Source organism: Centroberyx affinis, unplaced genomic scaffold, assembly GCF_046629955.1.
Source record: "Centroberyx affinis isolate AG114_WGS23_722 - 3 ecotype Tasmania unplaced genomic scaffold, CSIRO-AGI_Caff_v1 ptg000701l_1, whole genome shotgun sequence".
NCBI lineage: Eukaryota > Metazoa > Chordata > Actinopteri > Beryciformes > Berycidae > Centroberyx > Centroberyx affinis.
The window spans coordinates 30,555-58,166 of NW_027279320.1; the positions used below are offsets into that span (position 1 = coordinate 30,555).

The following is a 27,612-nucleotide window of genomic DNA, read 5'->3' on the forward strand; positions in this document are numbered from 1 at the left end:
TCAACTGTATGCATATTAAAAAAAATGTATGCTACTAACATTACTTCTTGGTCTTTATCTTCAGGTGTGTGCTGCATTCTGTTTGGTCAGACAGTGTTTTTTTCACACAGATCCCTAATTTGATTTTCTCTTTGCTCCTCTTGGCGTGTTTCTTGGAACTCAAGCAGCGTAGTTTTGGAAAAAGAAATGAACTGGCTTGATGGTCCCGCCTCTAACATGGCCATCAGCCAGTCATAACTCAGGATTTTGGGGTGGCACCTGGGGTGGCCAATCAGATTTCAGGGGTGGCCAGTGCCCCCCCCAGACACGCCCCTGGGTAACATCAAACCACTTCCAGTATTAAAAAGTTGGGAAAAAGATTTAGAATTTCTTGGTCTCGAACAGAATTGGTCCACAATTTGGATTCAGCTAATTCATTTTAAATTCATACATACATTTTATTTCACCCCTGAGCGCAGATTAAGATTGAAAATGTCAGATAATGATATATGTTCTAAGTGCCCCGATTCTGTGAGAGGGGATTATTTTCATATGTTCTGGCGTTGCTCTATGATTAAATCTTTCTGGGAATACATTAATACAGTTGTTGGAAGCATTATTGGTAAACCTCTTCCCACCTGCTCTCTATCTCTTGGGGTTCAATCCAAATGTGTCTGTCTCCTTTCAGGAGAAGCGAATACTAATGGAAGCTTCAACTGCAGCTAAGAAAACCATCATTAAGAACTGGTTTGAACCCGCTATTATCATGAGGAGAACCTGGTTCACTTTTTTTCTAGATATTTGTGGACTTGAGAGGTCCACTGCTAGAATCAATGGTGCAGATGTTGATACCCTTATTAACTGGTCCAAGGCTATCGAGATTATTCAAAGAATTAAGCAGGTTTAGCCTAGTTGGCCCTTTCTTGATCTTCATTGTTTCATATTCCAGGAATGGAATATTCCATATTCCATATTGTCCAGTATTACAGGCCTTTTTTGTATGTTTGTATGTCATTTCTGCTGGGTTGTGCTGTTGTGTAGATCTGTATTTATGTATTGTGTGTATGTGCATGTGTGTGTATATGTATCTATATTTGTGTTGTATTGTATTGTGTTGCAAACGTCCCTAACTCAAAAAGTATAAAAGCTATGACTTAGATATTTACATTGTGAGTGGCAGAAGAAGTAGCAGAACAGTTTGATATCTAATATGTGGATATACTAAGTTTATTAAAAGTAACTCAGTCGAGTGCTTTCAAGTTACCCGCTTAAAAACTTAACAAGCTTTATGTCTTCTGGTGATGTTCTCACCAGCAGGCTATAGAAATCATCATTATTATTACTCATTATGCATAGCAATTGACCAATCAGAATCGAGTATTCAACAAAGCCGTGTAATAGGTTCCTGTAATGTTGTTGTCATATTCCTATTGGATAAGAGCAAATTGTAATGTTCCTATTGGACAAAAGAAAAACTATATACTCTGTGAGCCACACAGAAACTTCACTCTACCCCTACTTGCACCGCTGTGATCTGAGAGACAAGAATCTTCACCTCTACCAGGTAACGTATGATGGCAGTTAAGAAAGATTTGATTTGATTTGATTTACGCAGATTGTTCATCTTTGTTCAGGGTGGATGCACCCTGCAAAACGAGGTAATGACGAGATAATGAATTCTTAATGAGGTCGTTCAAGCCTTTTAAAAGTCTTTGTCTGTATTAGTGATGCCAATCCGAAACCCGCGGGTGGGGCGGGTTAGGGTCGACTGAAGATACACACACACACACACACACACACACACACACACACACACACACACACTGCTACCATTCTACAACCGAACTGACTCCCTGAAAATTCAGGTAGGCTACTTAACAAGCAGCTTTCATTTATTCGGGGTCTGATCGTCTTTATGGTAAACTAGTATGATCACAGAGGCAGCCTCGATTAATCATGTCTGGTCTAAAAAATAAAAGGCGGATAGCTCACAACACATTGGCAGGTGCTTTCAGTTCTCAGATGTAACAGGTAACAATAATGTTCTTCCCCTTTTCTTCCATCAGTTCAAAGTAATGCAAATATTCCCAGGTTGTGAAGTTTATTGTGTCCGTGAAGCGAGTCAGAGCCTCCAGACTCCACCACCTCCAACCTGCTGCTGCTGCAGTCTGCTTTTAATAAGCCATGTAACCAAATATAGATATTTTTAATTGCACATTGAAAATGTAACCATTTGAAGGGAAAATAATAATAATAATAATAATAATAATAATAGCAGAAGAAGAACATGTTATGTAACTGCTTTTGCAATGTTATTTTTCACTCTTTCTTTTTAAATAAGAAATTTCATTCAAGTAAATCTATTGTCTTTATCCAGGTCTAGATAAATAGCATAAATTGTCTCCTCAGTGTACGTTTTATTCTACAGTCTATTACAAAAGTACGATCTTCCAGAGCTGTTGATTACTGTTTAATTTAATCATTTTACTCAAGTAAACTGAAAATAGGAGTGGGGTGACTCCTGTTAACCTCTAATTTTATTTTTAATTTTTGAATTAAAATAGGCCTATTTAATTTTTGAGACACAGCCTAAACTCTGCTCTGCTCCAGTGTGTAGCCCATAGAGATATAAATATATATACATATATAGTGTTATATCTCTATGGTGTAGCCTACCAGACATATGCGAATTCACTCTCCTTCATAAAGTCGGTTGTCACCACCGAATTCCGGTGTGAATTCTAGACTAAATTAAGTTTTAAATTGACACACTGCAGCATGAAGTATTAGGCTACCTTAGTTACACGAGTCTTTGGAAAATTACCTCGCCTCTTGAATCCTTTTTTTTTCCCGGGTTGCGGGTCGGTTTCGGGTCGTTGTTTTATGAAAATGGGTCGGGCGGGTTCGGATATGAATGTGTCGGATCGGGCGGTCGCGGGTTGGAAAAAACCTGACCCGCGCATCACTAGTCTGTATGCACTAAAACATTTAGTAAGACTTGCATCCTATTTGTTGAAGGCTCTCTTCACTTGCAAACAGAAAGTGGGTTTATCCATAGAGATTTAACAGTAGAGGGGACATGTCCAACAGAATTCCTGTTCTGCAACAGGACCGTATGGCAGCCGTCTTACCTGGGTCCACTGTAATTGGAACCAATGGTGAAAGTGGCTTATGCTGCATTTATAATGCTAATATTTTTTTTAGCGAAGCATCACTACTATTTTTGATTTAATGCATTGTGTGCAAGTCAACTGTGACTGTCTGAAATGGTAGCAAACATGAGGCATTTAGGAAAGTTTTTAGATAATAGCTTAACTATGTTAGCTAATCATGTCTTCAATCTTCTGGAAGTATTTTATGATGCATTTATTTTGCAGACACTGTTCATAATTTTTTCGGGAAGACTTAATTCTCATATTTCTTTGGTATTCGGAGTGGTTGTGTTAAGAGTATAAATGAAATAATGATTAAAAAATATTTGTAATGTAAAACCCTCTGAAATGATCTATTGTTGTAGCAACAGACAGACTATGTTGACAGCAACTGAATATCACCAACACTGAAACACACCTAACAGTACACACAGATAGAAAAATAGACAAAAGAAAAAGACCAATGTGATTTAGTGCCATTCATTAAATGATCAGTGTGACAGCTTTAAGCTAACTTCAGCAGGTGACAATGGACAGTAGACTCTAACATGTTTTTTAAACTTTACTGGCATGACAAGATTAGCCTACAATTAAGATTACATCCATATAAAGAAATGATTAATATAGATCCCATCATGTGGAGACCAGGGTTGGTTGGCAACAGAGGTTGGTTGGCACACAGCTATTTTCTGGTCCTTTGAAGGTCACAGAAACAAAAATGTAACATCAAAATGTTTGCTTTCTTGACCTGCACTCATCTACTGTGTTAAAACATCTGAAAGTCACTAACTTTTTTGGTGAGTGTAACATTTCAGTTTTATAGTATCGAAAGTAAAAAAGTGGTCTGTGGACTAAACATATTATAAAACTGTGTTAGATAGAGATATTGGAAATGTGTTACTTCTAGTTAATAGACATAGGAATCAGCTACATTTTGATATAAGATTTGAAAGTCTGTGATGAGTGATGGAGGCTAACATCATTTCATCACAAAGTTGGGTCAAATGTGAGCGGAGTTGGTTGGCACATTGATTTTGGCTTTATAGGCATTCTTTGTGTGTGTTTGGGGGGCGGGGGGGGGGGGGGGGGGGGCTACTGTTGTGGTTACTGTCCCTTTAAAAATATTGTGGTCACTGCCCTTTAATAAATAATAATTATTAAATATATAATAATAATAATAATTATTATTATTAGCACCATTATTATTATTATTGTCATTATTATTATATAATATAAAATATAGTGTATATATATATATTAATATCTATTGTATATAACAATATATACTAATAATTATAATATAATATAATACTCAATAATAATAATAAAACATATTTTGAACGGTAAATGGCAAAGTAATTAGACATTCCTACTGATGAATTGCTTAAAAGTGTTGTTTGGTTTTAAAAATGGGCAGATACTCTATTAAATGTCATGTTTTCTGGTTCTTGTTTGAATTAAATGTTCAAATTGTTTCTATTGGTTGCTTCATTTTTTGTAACTATAGCATTTTAACATTGTGCCAACCAGCTATAGCTATAACAAAGATGCTATATGCTTTACTGATACTTTCCATTGACTTTCTGCTAGCATTTACTGCATTTTAGCCGTGCAGAGTGGTCTACTGCTGTGGCACTGCTCGCGTTCACGATTATCAATCTCACAATCAGGGTTTATCAAAAACTTATTTCCTCTTTGTACACTGGGGGAAGGCTTCCTGTTGGAGTAGGTTGAAATAATCAGTGTGCAGTCACCAAATCTTCAGATGGAATGTTAAATATGAGGGTGTGTGAAGCACAGGGCTCATCTTCAACACATATCCTGCTCCCTGTGGTTGTCTAAATAAAAATAATAAATGAATAAGAGGGCAACACAAAAGAGAGGAAGGTTTGTCCACATTCTTTTGTTCAGCTAACTGCTATAGAATGTACACGCCTGTTTACAAAGCACTAAACCACTCAGCCTTACACTCACAGTGTACAAACACTGTATTTTATTGAACCTCTTAATACACATTCCTTTATATTACTAGTACTACTACTATTACTAATACTACTACTACTGATAATGATCAAATATCTTGTGGGTGCTGAACATGTCAATTCTTTGTACAGGACAGAGTCGACTTCCCTGAATCTTCAAAACATGGAAGAGGGACTCCGCAGACTGACGGTAAATTGCTATACAGTCCTCACAGAATTCATGTATGCATGCCGCTTATACCACCACACTCTTTAAAACCCTACAGCACCCTAGGGCACAGAGCGCCATTCTACCAATCAATCACTCAACCAATCAGAACTCCCCACCTTTCATATATCTGAGGTACTCGCCTTCTCTCCTCTTGCGTCCCTACTCCTTCACTTCCTCCACCATAGCTTTTTATTATTTACAACTGATGTATTAGTATTTACATCATTAGCATTTTAGGTACATTACAGTCAGTTGGGTCCAGTGAGAGTGTTCTCCATAACATCAGTTCTCAGCCAGGGCCAACTCATCTCACTGTGACAACCATTGCCTATCCGTTCACAATTACGCATACTGCCAACCCATCACAATCGTCATTAATGCATAAAATTAACCTCAGAACATTATGAATCTCAAACTGGTGAACTTGACCTCAACAGATGGTCAAACCAGTGTGTGTGAAATCTATTACCTTTGTGTCAAGGTAGCTCTGGGATACCTAAACCTCTGATCACCACAGCAGATAGGTAATATGCTACTGTAGCATGAGGGGTTGCAGCTGTAATTGTAGTCATTTAACAAGACACTGAACCCAACCAGCTCCAGGAGGGACACTGCTCATGAGGCTGACCGTGCAACCTGACTAGCATTAAAATCATTTCCCCTCTAGTCATCAGAAATGTACGGAGGCCCTAAAGTCCCGAAAGGTGATATATTCCTTTCGGGACTTTAGGGGCTCTGTAGAAATGTAAAAAGATGTTGCCAAATATACATAACACACTACAAATTATTTTGACTGAAATATGTATCAGCTTGTAGTTGGATCACAAAAGGACATACCTAGACATTTTCAATTTTTCACTTAAATACACAGCTTGTTATGAACTCACTCAACAGCAGAGACCTTAATAGAAACCAAAGCTTGCATGTTATGCTTGTCTGGAACAGAAGTTACAGTGGACATACCAAGGAGATTGTTTTTTTTTTGTGAATATTTCCTCTGGTTGGAAAACAAAAATGCCATATCAAAATTTTAGGAAAAAATCGGTGTCCATAGTATCACTTCTCTTCTCACAGATCAATTCTGCACCCGGTCAAATGAGAGTGGAGGAGGATGATGGTGATTCCAGGGTCAGTAGACTGTAATGCATTCTAAATGCACAAAACAGGTTGCATGTTTACCACATGAATCTCACTTTTATCTTCTTACTCTCATTTCCTGCAGGTGGAACATCCTCATCATTTCAGATTTAAACTGAGCAACGCTCCCAATAACTACAACATTACCTGTGGTCGTCGTCGCACAGTCCTGGAGGCACTGAGAACAAGTGAAAAATATCCGGAAACATATCTGGATGAAAAAATTGTAATTCAGTTGGGCAGAGCAGAAGAGGAAATTGCTATTGCAACACATTTTCCTTGTCATTTGATTGGGGAAGATGAGTTTCTGGTCATAGTCTCTGAATCAGAAAAGGTTGAAGCTAAACATCAAGACATAGCTTCACAGGGCAGTTACGTTACATTCTGCATTGAAACAAAGGGAGGAAAAAACACCAAAACAAAGCAGCTGTTAATAAGTAAGGCTTTCAAAAACTTTAAGTATCTCTGCGTCTATGCAGAGAGGGGGATCACTGTGGAAGAAGCTCTGAAAAGAGACGGTCGCTTCATGAATAACCTCGGCAAGTTCACCCTCTCTGATAATGCAGATACAACCTCTCACACTGAACATACTCAAGTGGTTGACAACCTACATGAAAAAAAGTTCAAGATATGTGTTCCACGAAGAAGAAGTGACAAATCCACAGTTTGTGAAGAAACGAATGAAAATCAGCAGGCGAATCAAGCGGCATCACATGATTCACAGCCCAGTGATGATAAGTCAGAGGCAACACCAATCTCAGATGTAGTGCAACAGAGCAGCCACAGTGTCAGCAGCAGTGACAACATTGACCATGCAGAGATTTCTAGTCTCCTTCATACGCAGTTTCCAGATCTGAAATAATGGATGGAGAGTCGATTCCCAGGTGATTCCTATCAGGAAGCATTGGATCTGAGGAAGGAAGACTTTGGAAAGATCCAGCACTCATTTAGTGAAGTTTGGCACAGGCTTTATCATGTTTGATAACTTCATCCTGACTAATGCACACTTATTCAAAGACTGTGTTGTACAAGATGGAGATAAGTGGCAGGTAACTACAGATGTACATGCTGTATTTAACTATAAAGAGCCATCTGTTTTAGATTACTATTGGGTCAAAGTTAAGAAAACAATCATTGCATGCAATTATCATGCAAGTGCACATGAACTGGATTATGCCATACTTGAGCTTGAGCCTGACACACAGACAGCAGCTCCTCAGACAAAACAGAAGCCCAAGCTACCACCAGGACTCCTGAAGAAATGTGGTCCAGTACCTGTAGATGGTGAAGCCTGCATTATCGGTCACCCAGCAGGAGGTGTGAAAAAACTGGATCCCACATGTATCACTGAGAAAGAGAAGAGAGAGGAGGCTGTAGACAAATATGTAGAGACCTACAAAGATGATCAAAAATCAAGGCATTCACAACATACTGCAGGGTGGAGGTAAAGTGAACCAAGTAGTGACCTACAACACCTTCATGTATCATGGCTCTTCTGGCTCCCCAGTGTTTGATGCTCATGGCCGAGTGTTTGGTTTGCACTCTAGTGGCTTCTTCTGTGAAGAGACAGCAGCTAGTGTTTTCCAGTTGATCAAATCATTGTTTACTCCCAGTGACAGAATGGTTACAGTCATAAAAAGAAAGGATTATGCAAGTATTTTGCTTTATTAAAAATGTCTCATTCTAAATGGGTAACAGAAGTGACTGACTTGACAACAGAGAATGCTCCTGTCATTTTCAGATCTTCCACTGAGTCTGTGATTTCTCTTACAAATCCAATAGTTTAGTTTAGTGCTGGTGAAGGATTACATCTGTTATAACCAATGAAAAACATAGTCCATTGCAAATGAATTCAAATTTCAGTGAATCTGTGTATCAGCAATGAATATGGTGACCTTTTTTATTTTTTTTATCTGAATAAAGTTGTTAGTAGATGAAAATGTAACTGTGGAATACATGATGTATAATAATACATGGATATTATCAATTTAAAATTGTTATATATGATAATAAACATTTAATCATTCTTATCTCGCCTTTTTTCTGACAAAAGATGGGTTTGATCTGATGTTCAGTCAGGAATTATGTATTTGTGTATCGTGTTCAATAATAAGTTAAAAGCTGTGGTCACATCAAGAAAAATACACACAAAGTCCACACTTGAGCTAATTACTGTAAAACGAGTAGCAGCCACAGTAATGCCCAACCAGAGCAGCATCTATTGGTAGAAGAACATCTGAACACTGTTTTGTACCCAACAGTTTTGGCAGAGTGTGTGTGTGTGTGTGTGTGTGTGTGTGTGTGTGTGTGTGTGTGAGTTGTGTGCCTATTTCTCTGTACCAGTCCTAATGTTGCAGTGAAGACGATTGTTGTCGTCAGTTATTCAATGTCAGTAGAGGACCTCATCTATGGAATTCACTGAACACGACATTGAAGTCATTATCCTCTCTAATAGTTTTCAAGTCACAAAAATATTTTATATATAACACAGATTGTGCTTCAGCAGCTGTATACTGGCTCTTGTGCATATTTATGTATGCACAAGAAATCTATTTTTCTGTTTTGTCTCTTTTGTATATACAGTATGTTTTGATGACTGATGGTGGGATGTTAATAATTGGTAATGTTGGTATGTATGTTTTATATGAATGTTTTTTATGACTTATTGAAATTAAGGGGAGGACCTTGAATAAGCCTTCTGGGCTTATTTCCTCTCCTGCACAATGAATTTCATTCTGACTGACTATTGTTGAAAGTCGCGCGAGAATAGGCATCAAGACCTACACAGTTATGGTGGTATACTGATATTGCACTGTTTGCACTGTTATTTTCCACAGGGTCGTCATTTCACGCGAGGGATGGGCGTGCCCCTCTATCTCATGGATTTATTAAACTGGCTCTATCTACCAGACAGACCAACAAATAAACATTTCCTTGCTGCACCTGATTGGACGAACGCTGTCGCTCGTTGGGCCGTCTGCCCCCGGATTTCAAACTGGAAACACACGGTTCACATCGTTTGGAAACTTTCTCTTATATTACAAAAATAGTTCACCGAAATGTGTTTCTGAAAACATTTGAGGCGACAAATAAGCCGTGCGGTGGTTGAATCTGTCTCCATTTTACGTCGACAACGGCTAGTTTAAAAGCCTGTACACGAGTTTCAGGAGTTCCCAGAGGCGGCGAGTCACGCTGGACGCCCCTGATTTGCATAAAGTAGCCTAGACCTCAACAATATGCAAATGTGGAGCGGCCAACGCACCGCGGCGTTTCAAGACCGTCTTAGTGACCAAGTATGTGGTTGAGGATAACAAATCATATTGGATTTATTTTCAGTGCTGGTGTGTTTGTTCCTTACTCTCTCCTGTAGACTAAGTTGGTGGAACGCCACTGGAGAAAATGGAATGTTTTGGAATGTTTAGAGCCATTTTTCTCACTTTTATTTTTTACGTTTTACACACAACAGATTAGAAAACTCTAGTCAAATTTTCACCATGTGCATGGGCCACCACACTTATAGTATATCACTACAATGCAGAGGGCAGTACAGCACACGTGTTATACTAGGGTGCGAAAGCCAAGAGGAGGCCCGGCTTACTTGGTCTACCTAGTCTTGTTTATCATAACCATTGGGCAAATAAAATGAAACTGAAGTCCAGTGTTTGTTGGGAAACAGAAACATGAGGTGTACAGTCAGACATGGAACTGATTTTAGAGTTAGAGTTAGCTGAATACTTCAGTCACTCAAGTTAATGATAGTTTAAGAGTGCTGGGCTTCTGTAGAAGAGGGTCAGGAAATTTACAATGTTGTGTTTTTGCTGTTGAAATATATTTAATTCCAACTTGTTCCATAACTGTTGAGCTTACAACCTCAGTGTGAACGTACCCACTTTGTATTTTCAATGTAACTAAACAGTAGAAACACCATAGTGGACTGCCTGACTCAACACAACAAAGGCACAACACTAGAACTACTGAATGTAACTTCAGTGTGTGAAAAGACTTTGTCAACTAACAACTCATTACATTATGATACAGATACTTATGAAAACAATTCCTCAGATATGAACAAATGATGTCAGTCGGACATTCAGAGCGCTGCTTGCAGTGGAGAAAGCGGATAATTTTGACTCGTTGCGTTGCGGCGAAGTCTCGCAGACAAATAATACATATGAAAAGTATAATTTGCTCAGAGTCCGGAGACAGTTGTGGTTCGGTCCGGATCCGGACCGGAGTCCGGACTTTGAGGATGACTGGACTAGAGGTTGCAGATACTTGTTGACATGTGGACTTTAATCCACTAGGAGGCGCTGTGATCCAGGTGTCCACTAGTCACTGCCTGCTTGACCTCCTTTAGCTTTTATTTTGACAGTCAAAATGCACAGAATGACGACCGTGGTCAAGTTCATACTTTATCATGATACTGACATGACTAAAAGAAAAAAAAAGACATTCAATTCAAATTCAAACCACAAAAACAGGGGAAGATTCTGTCATTTTTACTGCTGACTCACAGACAGACAACATGGAATACGGTGGAAAGTGGAAACAGAAATGAAAACAAAGGCTTTTTAAAGATATAGAAGTCGGCCTTAACGCAGGCCTACGCAAAAGTAGACTACAGCTGTCTTTTTACTTCAGAGATTCAGACTCATCTTGTTTACAGCCAGCCAATCAGCATCCATTAGGCCTACTACTGTTGTTCCAATGGATGTACAGTAGGCAGGATTGGAAGACGGCTCCCCGAAGCAGGGTGACCAATCCCTCCCTATATAATGGAGGGATCAACACTGATGTTTCCTGTTATGTGAGAGTAATCTGTGCAGACAAAGTCTATTAATCGCAGTGTGTGTTTGTGTGTGTGTGTGTGTTTGTGTGTGTAATCAAGTCATATGCTGAAGAATATACAGTATTCTCATGTTGACCTCTTTGCCACTATACATGATCCAACAGTGATTTTAGGGTTAGAGTAGACAAATGCTTCACATACTCAGGTATATGTAGCAGTTGCAGAACGCTGTGCTTTTGCTGTGAATGAGGTCATGAGGACATATTGTGCTGCCTCTGTTTTTAAAGAGACAGGCTTCAGCCACGCTGATCCATTGTGTCTGTCTGTGTTCATTTCATTTTCACAACTATTTTTCTCTGCTGCAGCACACACTGCTGTGAGGTGTCTCTGTACAATGCATCAGACTTCTTGGAGGTTTATGTTTTTATTGTAAGTGGTCCCTGTTAAACATAAGACATCACTATCTTATATATTTACAGGATCTCTTCTACCTTATGAGCTCTGTATAAATTATACACACTGGTGGACATCTGACAGACAGATTGTTGTAGTGTTTGTATATTTCATCCTATTTTGGAAGATTTGTTGTTGTGTATGTGTATTGTACATTTGTTCACCTGCCCAGGGACTGGGGATGAAAATGAGCTGTTTAGCTTTATCTCTGTACAATGCCTCAGACTTCTTGGATGTTTATGTTTTGTTACAACCCAAGTACAAGTAACAAAGGATGATGGACACACAAAACAAATAAATGTGCAATAGATTTATTTAAAACAATAAGACAGAACCAACAGGGCAGACAGAGAGGGAGAGTCGTCACAAATCTAATGAAGTGGTGTTAAAAGCAGCGTTAAATTCAATCCACCATTTAATTTGATAACTATTTAAACCATTCACTGTTTGATTTATTTGGTTTTTTTTTACTTCCACCCCATACATCTGATGGTAAGTTCAGACCATGTTAATTTACAAAGAAAGTTTTGCTGACATGGTCGTCACTGTTGTTCCTCTTTGTATTTCATAAACATGTCTTTGATACAGACACCATCTTTCCCACTACATTCAGGCTTCAAAAGATCACTGGCATTTAAGGACTGGGAGAGCTGGTGGAATGCCGGGGGGGGGACGATGCGCTTGACACGCATCGTCACTACGTAATGTCTTCCTATTGGATAAGAGAAAAACTGTAATGTTCCTATTGGATGAACTACTGTATATACTCTCAAAGCCACACACAGAAACTTCTCTCAAACCCTCTGTCTTGTACGGCTGTGATCTGAGAGACGAGTATCTGCTCCACTACCAGGTAAAGTCTGACTGCAGTTAAGAGAGAAGGATTTCTTTTGATTTACGCAGATTTTTCATCTTTGTTCAGAGTGTTTGACGAGATAATTAATCTTTAACAAAGGTATTCCGTCTCCCTCCCCGTCTGCCTTGTTGGTTCTGTCTTATTCTTTTAAATAAATCTATTGCACATTTATTTGTTTTGTGTGTCCATCATCCTTTGTTACTTGTACTTGGGTTGTAACAAAACATAAACCTCCAAGAAGTCTGAGGCATTGTACAGAGATATAGCTAAACAGCTCATTTTCATCCCCAGTCCCTGAGCAGGTGAACAAATGTACAATACACATACACAACAACAAATCTTCCAAAATAGTCAAGTCAAGTCAAGTCAATTTATTTGTAAAGCACATTTAAAAACAACCAGAGTTGACCAAAGTGCTGTACAGCATGTGAGTAAAAACAGCATAAAAATATATAACAGACAGACAATAATATAGAGAACAGAAGATAAAGACGTGCATGATACGCAGAACATTATAAAAGAATTCAAAGCGTGTGCGGTAACAGCATATGAGTTAAAACAGCCAAAAAAATAAAAATTAAAAATAAATAAATAAATAAAAAATAAAAATAAATGAAAATGACAGACAGACAATAACCCAGAACAGAAGATAGAAAAGGTGCGCATGATACACAAAGTGATTTTAATAAGATTCAAAGGCCAGGGAGAAAAGGTAAGTCTTTAGTCTCGCCTTAAAAGTGTCCAAGGAAGGGGCGGGCCTAACAATGAAGGGCAGGCTATTCCATAGTTTTGGGGCAGCAGCCGAAAAAGCACGGTCACCCTTTTGCTTCAACCGGGTTCGCGGGACAGTGAGAAGCATCTGGTCAGAGGATCTAAGTGATCTAGAAGTGGAATGGGGGCACAGGAGGTCAGAGATGTAGGGTGGTGCCAGTCCATTCAGGGCTTTAAAAACAAATAATGAAACTTTAAAATCAATTCTGAATTTGACTGGAAGCCAATGAAGGGAGGCCAGTATAGGTGTGATGTGGTCCCGCTTACGGGTACCAGTCAGGAATCTAGCGGCGGCATTCTGGACTAGCTGCAGCCGGGAGAGGGAGCAGCTCCTGTATACAGTGAGTTGCAGTAGTCCAGCCGTGAAGAAATGAGAGCATGAATGACTTTCTCCAGGTCATGGGCAGAGAGAAAGGACTTGATTTTTGCTAGCTGTCTGAGTTGGAAGAAGCTTCCCTTTACAACAGAGTTGATCTGCCTGTCAAATTTGAGGGCAGAGTCGAACAACACACCAAGGTTTTTTACGTGTGGTTTAGTGAAGGAAGATAGTGGTCCAAGGGATGTACAGATGTCATTGCTGTTTTCGGGGGGGCAGAATAGAACTATCTCAGTTTTATTGTCATTTAACATAAGAGCATTTTTGGACATCCAGGATTTGATCTCTTCAAGGCAGTCGAACAGGGGTTTCAGGGAGCGTGTTCTATTTGGTTTTAGTGGGAGGTACAGCTGGGTATCGTCAGCGTAAAGATGGAAGGAGATGCCGTGTTTCCGGATAATGGAACCCAGGGGAAGCAGATATACAGAGAATAGAATGGGACCTAGAATTGACCCTTGGGGGACCCCGCAGGTGAGGGGGGCAGAGGAGGATGAGAGATTGCCAATCTCAACTGAAAAGGTTCTATTTTGTAGGTATGACATGAACCAATTTAAGGCTGTTCCCTGAATGCCGACCCCATATTTGAGACGTGAAAGAAGAATTTTGTGGTCCACCGTGTCGAAAGCAGCGCTGAGGTCCAGCAGTATTAAAATAGCACAGTCCCCAGAATCAACAGTTAAGAGTAAGTCATTAGTAACTTTTAACAGAGCGGATTCTGTGCTATGACGTGCTCTGAACCCAGACTGGAGCACTATAATAGGATGAAATATACAAACACTACAACAATCTGTCTGTCAGATGTCCACCAGTGTGTATAATATATACAGAGCTCATAAGGGAGAAGAGATCCTGTAAATATAAGATAGTGATGTCTTATGTTTAACAGGGACCACTTACAATAAAAACATAAACCTCCAAGAAGTCTGATGCATTGTACAGAGATATAGCTAAACAGAGCACATAAGGTTCAAGAGATCCTGTACATATAAGATAGTGATGTCTGTGGTGCGCTAGACTCATTTAAAAAGCAACTAAAAAGCAATTAGACATTTTACATCAAACTCTTAGGCTATTTCTTCTGTCACTCACAATGTAAATATCTAAGTAAAAGCACTTGTAGTTTTTGAGTTAGGGTGTTTGTTCAACACCTATACCGTGTGTGTCTATTTTGAACAGGTTTCTGCTTTTAAACTTCAATCACTTCCACAACTTTAACATTACATACATATGTTATATATTCAACTCTTCAGCTACTTCTGCTCTCACAATGTAAATATATAAGCAATATGATGTATAGTTTTTGAGTTTTGAACGTTTGTTCGACACTAGGGCTCCACTCTGTCACTTTCTGTTCCACTGCTGCTCACATGCAGCTCTTCTCCACTTCTCCTTTTTTCACTCTTCTCCATTTTAACATGTCTTTTACATATTTTCATACTTGTCGCTTCCTTACTTTCAGTTTTATTCTACTCAAAATATACCTTATACTCAACATTTGTACTCCCTATACCTTCATGCTTTTACACATAAGCCTTCCTGAATATTGTCTTCCTGCTGATCGACTGCTTACTCCATACCTCTCTCTCTCTCTGTGCCTCTCTTCTCTCTCTTTCTCTCTCACGTTGGGAGGCTTTATACTTCTAATACTTCTACTGCTACTACTTCTACTACTACAGCTACTACTACTACTACTACCAGCAGTGGCAGCCTTAGCTATGTTTCACCCATTTCAACTGAAACGGGCCCCGCCCTCCCACAGGGCCCCCGACTGACATGCAAGCATTGAATAATTCACCCACTTTTTTTTTTTTGTGATCAAATTTTGATTTTGTTTCTTTACAGTGTAACGATAATAAATCAAATACATATACCCGCATGTATCACATCCATATGTGTCTATACATCTCCTTAACACAATGTTGCGGACAGTGTAATTCAAGAAAAAGAGAAAAAAAACAAAAGAAAGAAACCTAACATTTTATCCCACCCTCCCCTCCCTTCCCCTCCCCTCCCCTCCCCTCCCCTCCCTAGCTTACTCCCTTCCCCTCCCCTCCCCTGGCTGGCTTCAGATAACTCCCTATGCATGCTTACGTAATACCTAGGCATATAGTATAGGCGAAAATAATAATGACTATAAAAATAAAAATAAATAAATAAATACATAAAAATAAAAAAATAAAAAAAGGAAAAAAATACATAAATAAATACATAAATAATAATAATCTAATTGAATAATAATAATAATACTAATAATGCTAATAATAATACTAATAATGCTAATAATAAAACTACTACTAATAGATATATACATGCATATACTGTACGTGCACACATACTGTATACATGTACATACACATGCCTACACATACCCATATACATACAAATACATTTATGCATACACACACATACCTCTCCACAGAAAAAAATAAAATAAAATGACATTTGAAAGGGTTAGGGTTAGAAATTACATTTAGCATAGCGAACCAAACATTACTGGCCAACCTGATTCATATAGATAGATTTAACCTTCTCCATTGCCTTGGACAGAACCTCAACTTTATTTGCCATGGCCCCATTTGACCGGGCAATGGAAAGTTCTAGAGAGATTATGTCATAAACCAGGACAATCCAATGGGTAATATGAAGTGTATGTGGGGGCTTCCACCTCTGTATTAGCATTTTCTTTGCAGCTGTCAAACCTAGGAGCAACAGTCTTCTCTGAGAAAAATTAAGAGATAATGTAGTAACTGCACCCACACCGTCATTGTCATCACACATCTGGAAGGGCCTTGCATCCTGTGTGTGAGCCTCTTCCCTGATAACGGATCAGGAAAGTGGATGGAAAGTGGTTGGATCGTAAAGGAGGCCACTGACCTCTTGGTAAATCACTCCATTTTCACTCTCCAGAGCTGGTATCAAGGACCAGACCTGGTAAATAACCATAAAACACCAACACTCAGCCCTGTCTTTGGTAATCCCCAAAGAGACAGAGAGTCTGAGATGACACCCATCGGAATGTTGCCAAAATCAAGAGAAATCTTTGATACAGACTGAAACCTTGGGTATCACATTGTGGTGGACTCTAATGTATATGACTAATTTTATGTGTAACTGTGATGTTTTATATAATAGTTATTTACGTTATTCAATTTCGTTATCTTTACATAGGGCTTCGATAGCCATGTTTGATATTAAAGTGTTCAGGAATTTGTGCTGAGTTTAATAATGTTAATGTTACGACGGTCAATTATATTGGATAGATCTGGGAACCAAAATTAGGGTTTCATGCATATGTAATGAGCCGTAAAACTAGACATGCCAGCCCACGCACACACCCCTCAACTGATCACAACAAAACCAAACACACACATTTCCAACGCGGATTTCATGCACTTTACGTGGTCGCGACACGTGTGCTAACGGAGTCTGACAACAACTTTGTTCCAAAGTTTGTCTCCAAAGACGGACTCAACTGCATCATCATCATCAAGCCAAGTAGAAAGCCTGTTTCATCCGAAACAGTGAAGATTGCCTTGCTGCCTGCCTATCTGCCTGACAAATACACACACACACCAGCACGTGTGTCTGTGTGTCCTGCCTGCTACAACCTCACTATCAGCTATCCTGCTGAGGTTAACTCTGAAGAATCATCAGAACCTCCAGAGTGGGTCGGCGTTAGCCTTGAGAGACCCACAGCCCTGTCCAGCAGCCTGCGTGCTCCAGCCTGCGTGCTTCACTCTGCGGCCTGCTGAGATCAACTGAACAGACGTCGGATCTTCATCCTCCAGCACCTCGTCGAGCCGAGACTCCTCACAGCCTCCCGGCCTCAGCGTGCTTCATCTCCCTCCGGACCTCCGCTGGTGTCGTATGTACTGATCATTGTCCACTGGGCATCATATCATACATCACACATAGCTATTCCATTACATTCCCACTTCACACACATATCACACACTTTATGACGGCTCCCTATGGTTATAGTAGCCTAACCATTCAGTTATTCAAAGATTAATTTGAGTCAGTTTTCCAGGTAGTTATACTGTCGCCCCTTTATTCCTATCTTGCTGACTCATGTCTGCCACTGCTCATCTTCCATGATTGTGTCTGCTGAAATGTTGGTTTCATTATCAGTGTTGCATATTCACATGATCATTTATTCCTATTGCCATTGATTCATCACAATTCATAGGTATACCGCTTGTATATACTGTACTATATTCACTTGTATTTACCTGATTATTGAGTGTGCTTTAGTTTAGTAATAAACATACTATCTTGCATAAAGTCACCTCCTGTGTTCAGTGTGTGGGTTTAAATTCAAACATGCCGAGAATTCACTCCTTCAGATGAGACCTTTTGATGCTGTCTGTTATCTGGTGCCCCGTTCTTAATTCTCGTTGAAGCTAACTCTAAATTATATTGATACCAGACACCATTAATACCTATCACCACTACACACTCTGCTGGCTTCGTCTATAAAGAGACTGACACTAGTGTGATATATTACGCTCATCCTCTGATTGCCATATTCAAGACATTTGTGATTCATCTGAATCAAAGCATAAATTACGAGCTTTTGGAGAGAGTTAAGGAGGTAGAGGAGAACATATATCTGCTGTTAGCTCTAAAAGAGGCACTTGAGTCTGTCAGTGATGATGAGCCATCAGACACTGAGGAGCCAATGGACACTAGTTAGGTAGCTGGTTACAGCTCCTTCATACTGGGATGTCAAACAATCTTTTGATTTATTCGAAATGTATTCAAAATAAACCGACTTGACAACAGAGAATGCTCCTGTCATTGTCAGATCTGCCACTGAGTCAGTGATTTCTTTGTTATACATTAACACATTGTGTTTCTATCATTGTGTTTTGTTTTTCTCAATTACTCTCTCTGACTGGGGAAAGAATGGGGAAATTCATGAAACACACCTTGGCTCTAGTCTTTTTTTAAAGATTTATTTTATGCTTTACTGACAGAGAGAGACAGGAAGGTATGGGAGAGAAAGAGGGGAGGACATGCAGAAAAGCACCATGGGCCAGATTTGAACCCAGGCCGCTGCAGGAAGGACTAACGCGCCGGTCACCAAGAGATTCTGCTCTACAGGAGGAGAAACCCCCGTGGAAACAGGCTGTAGCTGCTGACACTGTGTTCCAACAGCCACCAAAGCTTCATCTGTTCACTGCTGTCCTTGTAGAAACACTGCTGACAGCTCACTGGACTTTTCCACATCAGGGATGAACTTTATATTTTCCATCTTCTTAATTTCCCCCTTTCTTCACAAACCTTCCCTCATATCAAAGCTGTCACGTTTATTTGTTTGTTTTCTCAGCAAGAGTCGTGACTTGTGATCAGGCAATAATTAGGAAAGCCTAGGGGACGTAGATATCTCTCTCTCCCCCCCTCTCTGTCTCTTTAAATAATAACATATAGGCCTAAATAAATTAAGTAGGCTATAAATAAACAAACCTAAACATGTATCCTTGTTTACTTTTGTGGTAACTCAATAACAGACGCAATTTTCAAAAGACAAGTGATAATTCAAAACCAGATAGATCATCATCCTACAATGTGTTGCATTTAAAACTTGCATCAGTGCTGGTAAGTTGATCATTTAATATATTTGTGATTCTGTGGTGATATAATGGAGATATGACCATCTACAGTGTTTTCTATGGTGTTTTCCTGTGAAATACTCGTCTCTCAGATCATAGCGGTACGCCATTCAGAACAGCAAGATTTTGAATATTGAAAGCTGATCGGCTTGGAAGGCTAGTGTGAATTGTGAGTAAGACGGATAATAATAGTGTTCTTGCTGAAGCAACTAGACTAATAAAGAAGTAAATAAGAGTGTATAAGTGTGATTTGCTGAAGCAAGTGTGGGGCTCATAGTAATATTAGGCAGAATTTAGGACACCGCCCCCATAATGTTCTTTATTTTTATATGTTCTTTATTTTTATTTCTTTAAATAATTATTAAGTAATGTCAGCAAATTGTTTATCATATTCCCTTATAAGGTCTGTTGAGAACAATTGAATTGCACGCAGGCACACGGGGGCAGCCCTGGGGCCTTTTTGGAGAGGTCCTTGTCGTGTGTAATTAACTGACCGATAGCCACAGGTGTAGAGAGATGCAGTTGACTGTGTGTTGTATTTCACGTTGACCTGGGAGGAATAAATGTTTTAAAAACATACACACACCTGGACATTGGTTTATCCAAGTGTGTTACACAAATTTACATGGTCATTACCAAAACATTTTTTTATGTTGTGATTTGTGATTTTCACATCTCATGTCAAATTCACATGTGACTTTGTGACAGACTTCATTTTCACCTGTGAAAACCTTTTTTCACATGTGAATAGAGACAATCACCTGTGAATATGTCGAACTCACATGTGACATTCATTCATTTTCACATGTAAAAATTTCAGTTCACATGTAAAAATTTCAGTTCTTATGTGAATAAAACCAATCACGTGAAAAAGTCAAATTCACATGTGCCTTTGTGACACAGACTTCATTTTCACCTGTGAAAACCTTTTTTCACATGTGAATACAAAAAAAACCCATGTGAAAATGTCAAATTCACATTTCACTTTGACACACATATGTTACATGGGGGGCTGGACCCAAACGCAAGAAAAAAATCCAAAAGGCAAAAGCAAAACTAACAGATGGATAACCAAAAACAACCACAACCAGGCTGGGAGAACAAAAGACAAAACAGAACCAAACCTGGGTGGTGACACAGCAAGGCGGAAACACAGGGTAACAAGGAACGAGGCAGGTAACAGGTGACAGAACAGAACACATAACAGGATACAATGACCTGGCATGTAGTACAAGGAACAAAGACAAGATATACACACAGACTGATTACACATGAGGGACAGCTGGCTGGCAGGGGGAGAGTCTGGGAGATGATTGGCTGAGGTGAGCACAAATCGTCAAAAATTGAACGAAGTGGCGTTTAAAGCAGCGTTAAATTCAAGCCACCATTTAATTTGATAACTATTTATTGTGCTGTCCTTGATACAGAAAAATTCAGTTGTCAAAAGATCACTGGCATGACGGGTTGGACTGGCAGAGCTGGTTTAAGGGTGAAACGCCAGGGCAGCTCTTGCCACGCATCATCACTACATAATGTGTTCGTATTGGATAAGAGAAAAACTGTAATGTTCCTATTGGATGAACTACTGTATATACTCTCGAAGCCACACACAGAAACTTCTCTCAAACCCTCTGTCTGGTACCGCTGTGATCTGAGAGACGAGTATCTGCTCCACTACCAGGTAAAGTCTGACTGCAGTTAAGAGAGAAGGATTTCTTTTGATTTACGCAGATTTGTCATCTTTGTTCAGAGTGTTCAAGAGTTTGACGAGATAATTCATTCTTAACGAAGGTATTCCATATATCTGAGATAAAGAAAGAAGGAATTACAATTTTGAGTTGTAAGTCGTTCAAACCTTTAAAAAGTCTTTGTATGCACAAACATTTAGTAAGAATTGACGTTGGCTGTGTGTTTGTGGTGGGGTTTATCCATAGAGATTAAACAGTAGAGGGGACATGTCAGAGAATGTTCTGGAATGGGACCGCATGGCAGCCATCTTACCTCGGTCCACGTGTCAGCTTGCCGTATTTAGAAGCAATGGTGAAAGTGGCTTACGCTACCTTTATAATGCTAATATTTGTTTTATCCAAACATTACTATTTTTTATTTAATGCATTGTGTGCAAACAACTGTGACTGTCTGAAATGGTACCAAACATGAGGCATTTATGTAGCTTTTAGATAATATCTTAACTATAGATGCTAATCATGTCTACTATTCATTCAAACTATTCATCATTTTTTCAAGAAGACTTAATTCTCAGATTTCTGTGGTATTCTGAGTGGTTGTGTTAAGAGTATAAATTAAATAATGATTAAAACATACTTTTAATGTAAAACCCTCTGAAATGATGTATTGTTGTAGCAACAGACAGACTATGTTGACAGCAACTGAATATCACCAACACTGAAACACACCTAACAGCACACACAGATAGAAAAATAGACAAAAGAAAAAGACCAATGTGATTTAGTGCTATTCATTAAATGATTAGTGTGACAGCTTTAAGCCAACTTCAGCAGGTGACAATGGACAGTAGACCCTAACATGTTTTTTAAACTTTACTGGCATGACAAGATTAGCCTACAATTAAGATTACATCCATATAAAGAAAAAAAATGTATATAGATCCCATAATTTAAACAAGTATAGTGAAAAAAAACAACATTTCTCTACTTGAATCAACTTAAAATCTATGAGTGGAAGTAACAAAAATAATAAATTACACACTGAATGGATTAAATAGCTATCAAATTAAATGGTGGATTGAACAAAATGTCATCATATTAAATGTTACATCAAATGAAATGCAATTAAATTAAATATTGAAGTGTTAAAACACTTCCAAATGAAATGATTGCACAGTGATGAAATTAAATTATTTACAAATCATGTTATCATTGCATTTTATTGCCTTGACATTTATTTTTTCACAAGCAATATAAACAATTCAGTTTACTGCATTTCCAATCACCACCGCTTCTTTTAATTCATTGCTGCTTTCATTACCACCTTTAATTACATGCTGCTTTCAACGCCACTTCATTTGATTGAATAGTGGTCTCACCATGTGTCAATCAAATTTTTTTTGTCCCGCCCACCAACAAAGCGTACTCTATGATCTATGCACTACACAATGGACTGCACTTCACAGGTTTAGGTTTGTGTCATCTAGGTAGCTATAGCAACAAAGATGCTATATGCTTTACTGATACTTTCCATTGACTTTCTGCTTGCATTTACTGCATTTTAGTCGTGCAGAGTGGTCTACTGCTGTGGCACTGCTCGTGTTCACGATTATCAATCAGGGTTTATCAAAAACTTATTTCCTCTTTGTACACTGGGGGAAGGCTTCCTGTTGGAGTAGGTTGAAATAATCAGTGTGTAGTCACCAAATCTTCAGATGGAATGTTAAATATGAAGGTGTGTGAAGCACAGGGCTCATCTTCAACACATATCCTGCTCTCTGTGGTTGTCTAAATAAAAAAAATAAATGAATAAGAGGGCAACACAAAAGAGAGGAAGGTTTGTCCACATTCTTTTGTTCAGCTAACTGCTATAGAATGTACACGCCTGTTTACAAAGCACTAAACCACTCAGCCTTTCACAGTGTACAAACACTGTATTTTATTGAACCTCTTAATACACATTCCTTTATATTACTAGTACTACTACTATTACTAATACTACTACTACTAATAATGATCAAATATCTTGTGGGTGCTGAACATGTCAATTCTTTGTACAGGACAGAGTCGACTTCCCGGAATCCTCAAAACATGGAAGAGAAACTCAGCAAACTGACGGTAAATTGCTATACAGTCCTCACAGAATTCATGTATTGATATTGGAGCAGCTTTTTATGGAGCTTATGACTGAGGTTTGGGAGGAGAGATTCTATATGTTCTATGCATGCCGCTTATACCTTGCGAGGCAGCTGGATTCGCGAGATCACGATCACGCGAGAATCCATCTTGCCAGGCTTCAAGTTATGAGTTTGTGGCTGAACCACAGCGGTGCGGACCAATCAGCGTCCTGTGAGGGCAGCTGGGGGCGGGGCTTAGGTGTGACGACAGAGAGAAGCGACTGTTCGTTCACAACAATGGCGGCTCCTAAAGAGGCTAGCATAGATGCTGCTGTAACATCAGTTATTTCTGAACTGCAGAGTATTTCTTCATTGAAAGAAGAGCAAAGAACACTGAAGGCTTTTCTGGATGGAAAAGATGTTTTCGCTCTTCTCCCGACCGGCTTCGGCAAGAGTTTGTTTATATGGTTCGTTGATCTGATTGGTTGAAGTTAGCCCGTGATAGATGGTGATAGACAGATGGTTCATCCAATCACCTGCCGAGTATTTTTTGAAAGTGCCTGCCCTTTTCCAAACAGCTTCCAAGGACGACTTCCCAGATGGTTCTGTGTAACAAACCATCTGGGAAGTCAGGTTAGCTTATGCCACCACACTCTTTAAAACCCTACAGCACCCTAGGGCCCAGAGCGCCATTCTACCAATCAATCACTCAACCAATCAGAACTCCCCACCTTTCATATATCTGAGGTACTCGCCTTCTCTCCTCAGTTCACTTGTTTCTTGCCTCCTCCTCCACTTCCTCCACCATAGCTTTTTATTATTTACAACTGATGTATTAGCATTTACATCATTAACATTTTAGGTACATTACAGTCAGGTGGGTCCAGTGAGAGTGTTCTGCATAACATCAGTTCTCAGCCAGGGCCAACTCATCTCACTGTGACAATCATTGCCTATCCGTTCACAATTATGCATACTGCCAACCCATCACAATCGTCATTCGTGCATAAAATTACCTCAGAACATTATGAATCTCAAACTGGTGAACTTGACCTCAACAGATGGTCAAACCAGTGTGTGTGAAATCTACTACCTTTGTGTCAAGGTAGCTCTGAGATACCTAAACCTCTGATGACCACAGCAGATAGGTAATATGCTACTGTAGCATGAGGGGTTGCAGCTGTAATTGTAGTCATTTAACAAGACACTGAACCCAACCAGCTCCAGGAGGGACACTGCTCATGAGGCTGACCGTGCAACCTGACTAGCATTAAAATCATTTCCCCTCTAGTCATCAGAAATGTAAAAAAAATATGTTGCAAAGTGCAAATATACACAACACACTACAAAATATTGTAACTTTGAAATATGTATCAGCTTGTAGTTGGATCACATGAGGACAACACCTACACATTTAAAAAAACAAAAAAAACAATTGTGTTTGTCAACAGCTAGTTATGAACTCAAACAGTGGAGTTTTTTTGTGAATATTTCGCCATATCAAAATTTTAGAAAAATCTTTCAAAATGGTGTCCATAGTATCACTTCTCTTCTCACAGATCAATCCTGCACCCAGTCAAGAGAGAGTGAAGGAGGAGGAGGAGGAGGATGGTGATTCCAGGGTCAGTAGACTGTGTAATGTTTTCTACATGCATAAAACAGGTTGCATGTTTACCACATGAATCTCACTTTTATCTTCTTGCTGTGATTTCCTGCAGGAGGGATATCTTCGTTGTTTCAGATTTCAATTCATCAACGATTGCAAGACGTACAAAATTACCTGTAAACAACCCTGCACAGTCCTGGAGGCTCTAAAAACAAGAGATGAATATAATGCAAAAAACTATTCAGATAACAATATTGTAATTCAGTTGGGAAGAGCAGGGAAGGACATTGCTGTTGCAACACATTTTCCTTGTCATTTGATTGAGGATGATGGCTTGGTGGTCATATCATGTAAACCAAAACAGGTTGAAGAGACCCAAGATCCCCAGCATGCAATACTCCCACAGAGTAGATACATTACATTCTGCATTGATACAGTGGGAGGAAGAAACGCCAAAACAAAGAAGCTGTTTATAAATAACGCTTTCAAACGGTTTAAGTATCTCTGCGTCTATGCAGAGAAGGAGATCACTGTGGAAGAAGCTCTGAAAAGAGATGGTCGCTTCAGGAAAGACCTCGGCAACTTCACCCTCTCTGATAATGCAGATTCAGACCTATGCATTGAACATGATCACCAGGTTAACGACCTCGATGGAAAAGAGTTAAAGATATGTCTTCCACGAGGACTCAATCTGAAACAATGGACGGAGAGTCGATTCCCAGGTGATTCCTATCAGAAAGCATTGGATCTGAGGAAGGAAGACTTTGGAAAGATCCAGCAGTCATTTAGTGAAGTTCACAGAGTCAGGAAGCTGCTAGAGCTGAGCCACTCAGTTTGCAAAGTTGTTGTTGGGGATGTTTGTCAGGGCACAGGCTTTATCCTGTTTGATAACTTCATCCTGACTAATGCACACTTATTCGAAAACTGTGTTGTACAAGATGGAGATAAGTGGCAGGTAACTACAGATGTACATGCTATATTTAACTATGAAGAGCCATCTGGTAGAAATTCCTATCGGGTCAAAGTTAAGAAAACAATCACTGACTGCCATTATGAGGCAAGTGGAGATGAACTGGATTATGCCATACTTGAGCTTGAGCTTGACCCTGACACACAGACAGCAGCTCCTCAGACAAAACAGAAGCCCAAGCTACCACCAGGACTCCTTAAGATATGTGGTCCAGTACCTGTGAATGGTGAAGCCTGCATTATCGGTCACCCAGCAGGAGGCGTGAAAAAACTGGATCCCATATGTATCATTGAGAAAGAGAAGAGAAAGGAGGCTAAAGACAAATATGTAGATACCTACCAAGACCATGTGTTTAGTCTCTACTCAGTTGGTGAAGTGATCAAAAATCAACCAAGAACCAAGAACCAAGTAGTGACCTACAACACCTTTATGTATCACGGCTCTTCTGGCTCCCCAGTGTTTGATGCTCATGGCCGAGTGTTTGGTTTGCACACTGGTGGCTTCTGTAAAGAGACTGACAGCAGTGTGATAGAGTACGCTCATCCTCTGATCGCCATATTCAAGACATTTGTGATTAAGCTGAAGAAAAGCAAAAATGACGAGCTTTTGGAGAAAGTTAAGGAGGAGGTAAAGAACAACCTCTATCTGAAGGCCCCTCTTAAAGAGGCCCTTGAGTCTGTCAGTGATGTTAAGCCATCAGACCCTGTGGAGCCAATGGAGACTAGTTAGGTAGCTGGTTACAGCTCCTTCATACTGGGATGTCAGACACCACTTCTTGTTCCCTGGTCACAGGTTGTTAGCACAGCAGCTAGTGTTTTCCAGTTGATCAAATCATTGTTTACTCCCAGTGACACAATGGTCAGTCATTTTAAAAAGAAAGGATTATGTAAATGTAAACATGTCAATCTTGTGATTTATTAAAAATGTCTCGTTCTAAATGGGTAACAGAAGTGACTGACTTGACAACAGAGAATGCTCCTGTCATTTTCAGATCTTCCATTGAGTCGGTGATTTCTCTTACAAATCCAATAGTTTAGTTTAGTGCTGGTGAAGGGTTACATCTGTTATAACCAATGAAAAACATAGTCCATTGCAAATGAATTCAAATATCAGTGAATCTATGTATCAGCAATGAATATGAGGTGACCTTTTATTTTTATTTTTTTTATCTGAATAAAGTTGTTAGTAGATGAAAATGTAACTGTGGAATACATGAGGAATAATAATACATGGATATTATCAATTTAAAATTGTTATATATGATAATAAACATTTAATCATTCTTATCTCTTGGCCTTTTTTCTGACAAAAGATGGGTTTGATCTGACGTTCAGTCAGGAATTATGTATTTGTGTATTGTGTTCAATAATAAGTTCAAAGCTGTGGTCACATCAAGCAAAATACACACAAAGTCCACACTTGAGCTAATTACTGTAAAACGAGTAGCAACCACAGTAATGCCCAACCAGAGCAGCATCTATTGGTAGAAGAACATCTGAACACTGTTTTGTACCCAACAGTTTTGGCAGAGTGTGTGTGTGTGTGTGTGTGTGTGTGTGTGTGTGTGTGTGTGTGTGTGTGTGTGTGTGTGTGTGTGTGTGTGTGAGTTGTGTGCCTATTTCTCTGTACCAGTCCTAATGTTGCAGTGAAGACGATGGTTGTCGTCAGCTATTCAATGTCAGTAGAGGACCTCATCTATGGAATTCACTGAACACGACATTGAAGTCATTATCCTCTCTAATAGTTTTCAAGTCACAAAAATATTTTATATCTAACACAGATTGTGCTTCAGCAGCTGTATACTGGCTCTTGTGCATATTTATGTATGCACAAGAAATCTATTTTTCTGTTTTCTTTTTTCTGCTTTGTCTCTTTTGTATATACAGTATGTTTTGATGACTGATGGTGGG

General features: G+C 39.2%; 1 protein-coding gene and 1 pseudogene across 2 annotated transcripts; both read left to right on the forward strand.

Annotated features, from left to right (window-relative positions):
- Window positions 1–1,503: 1,503 nt before the first annotated feature.
- LOC139644098 (serine protease FAM111A-like) lies at window positions 1,504–26,967 on the forward strand. 2 transcript variants are annotated; one of them, XM_071519481.1, is made up of 5 exons: window positions 20,564–20,643; window positions 20,749–21,002; window positions 23,070–23,127; window positions 24,686–24,748; window positions 24,845–26,967. In XM_071519481.1, exons 3-5 carry the CDS (start codon window positions 23,101–23,103, stop codon window positions 26,429–26,431), a joined length of 1,677 nt encoding a protein of 558 aa, XP_071375582.1. In that variant the 5' UTR covers window positions 20,564–20,643; window positions 20,749–21,002; window positions 23,070–23,100; the 3' UTR covers window positions 26,432–26,967. The 2 variants fall into 2 exon arrangements, with proteins under 2 accessions (XP_071375583.1, XP_071375582.1); XM_071519482.1 differs by lacking the exons at window positions 20,564–20,643; window positions 20,749–21,002 and adding an exon at window positions 1,504–1,543.
- Window positions 6,785–18,514, forward strand: LOC139644104 (serine protease FAM111A-like; annotated as a pseudogene).
- Window positions 26,968–27,612: the final 645 nt, after the last annotated feature.

What these genes read in the sequence shown, in the direction of transcription:
- LOC139644098 (XM_071519482.1), top strand. Translation starts at nt 23,101, where the DNA reads ATGGAAGAGAAACTCAGCAAACTGACG. An exon ending in AGAAACTCAGCAAACTGACG is followed by an intron (nt 23,128 to 24,685) that starts GTAAATTGCTAT and finishes CTCTTCTCACAG; the next exon opens with ATCAATCCTGCACCCAGTCA. An exon ending in AGGAGGATGGTGATTCCAGG is followed by an intron (nt 24,749 to 24,844) that starts GTCAGTAGACTG and finishes GATTTCCTGCAG; the next exon opens with GAGGGATATCTTCGTTGTTT.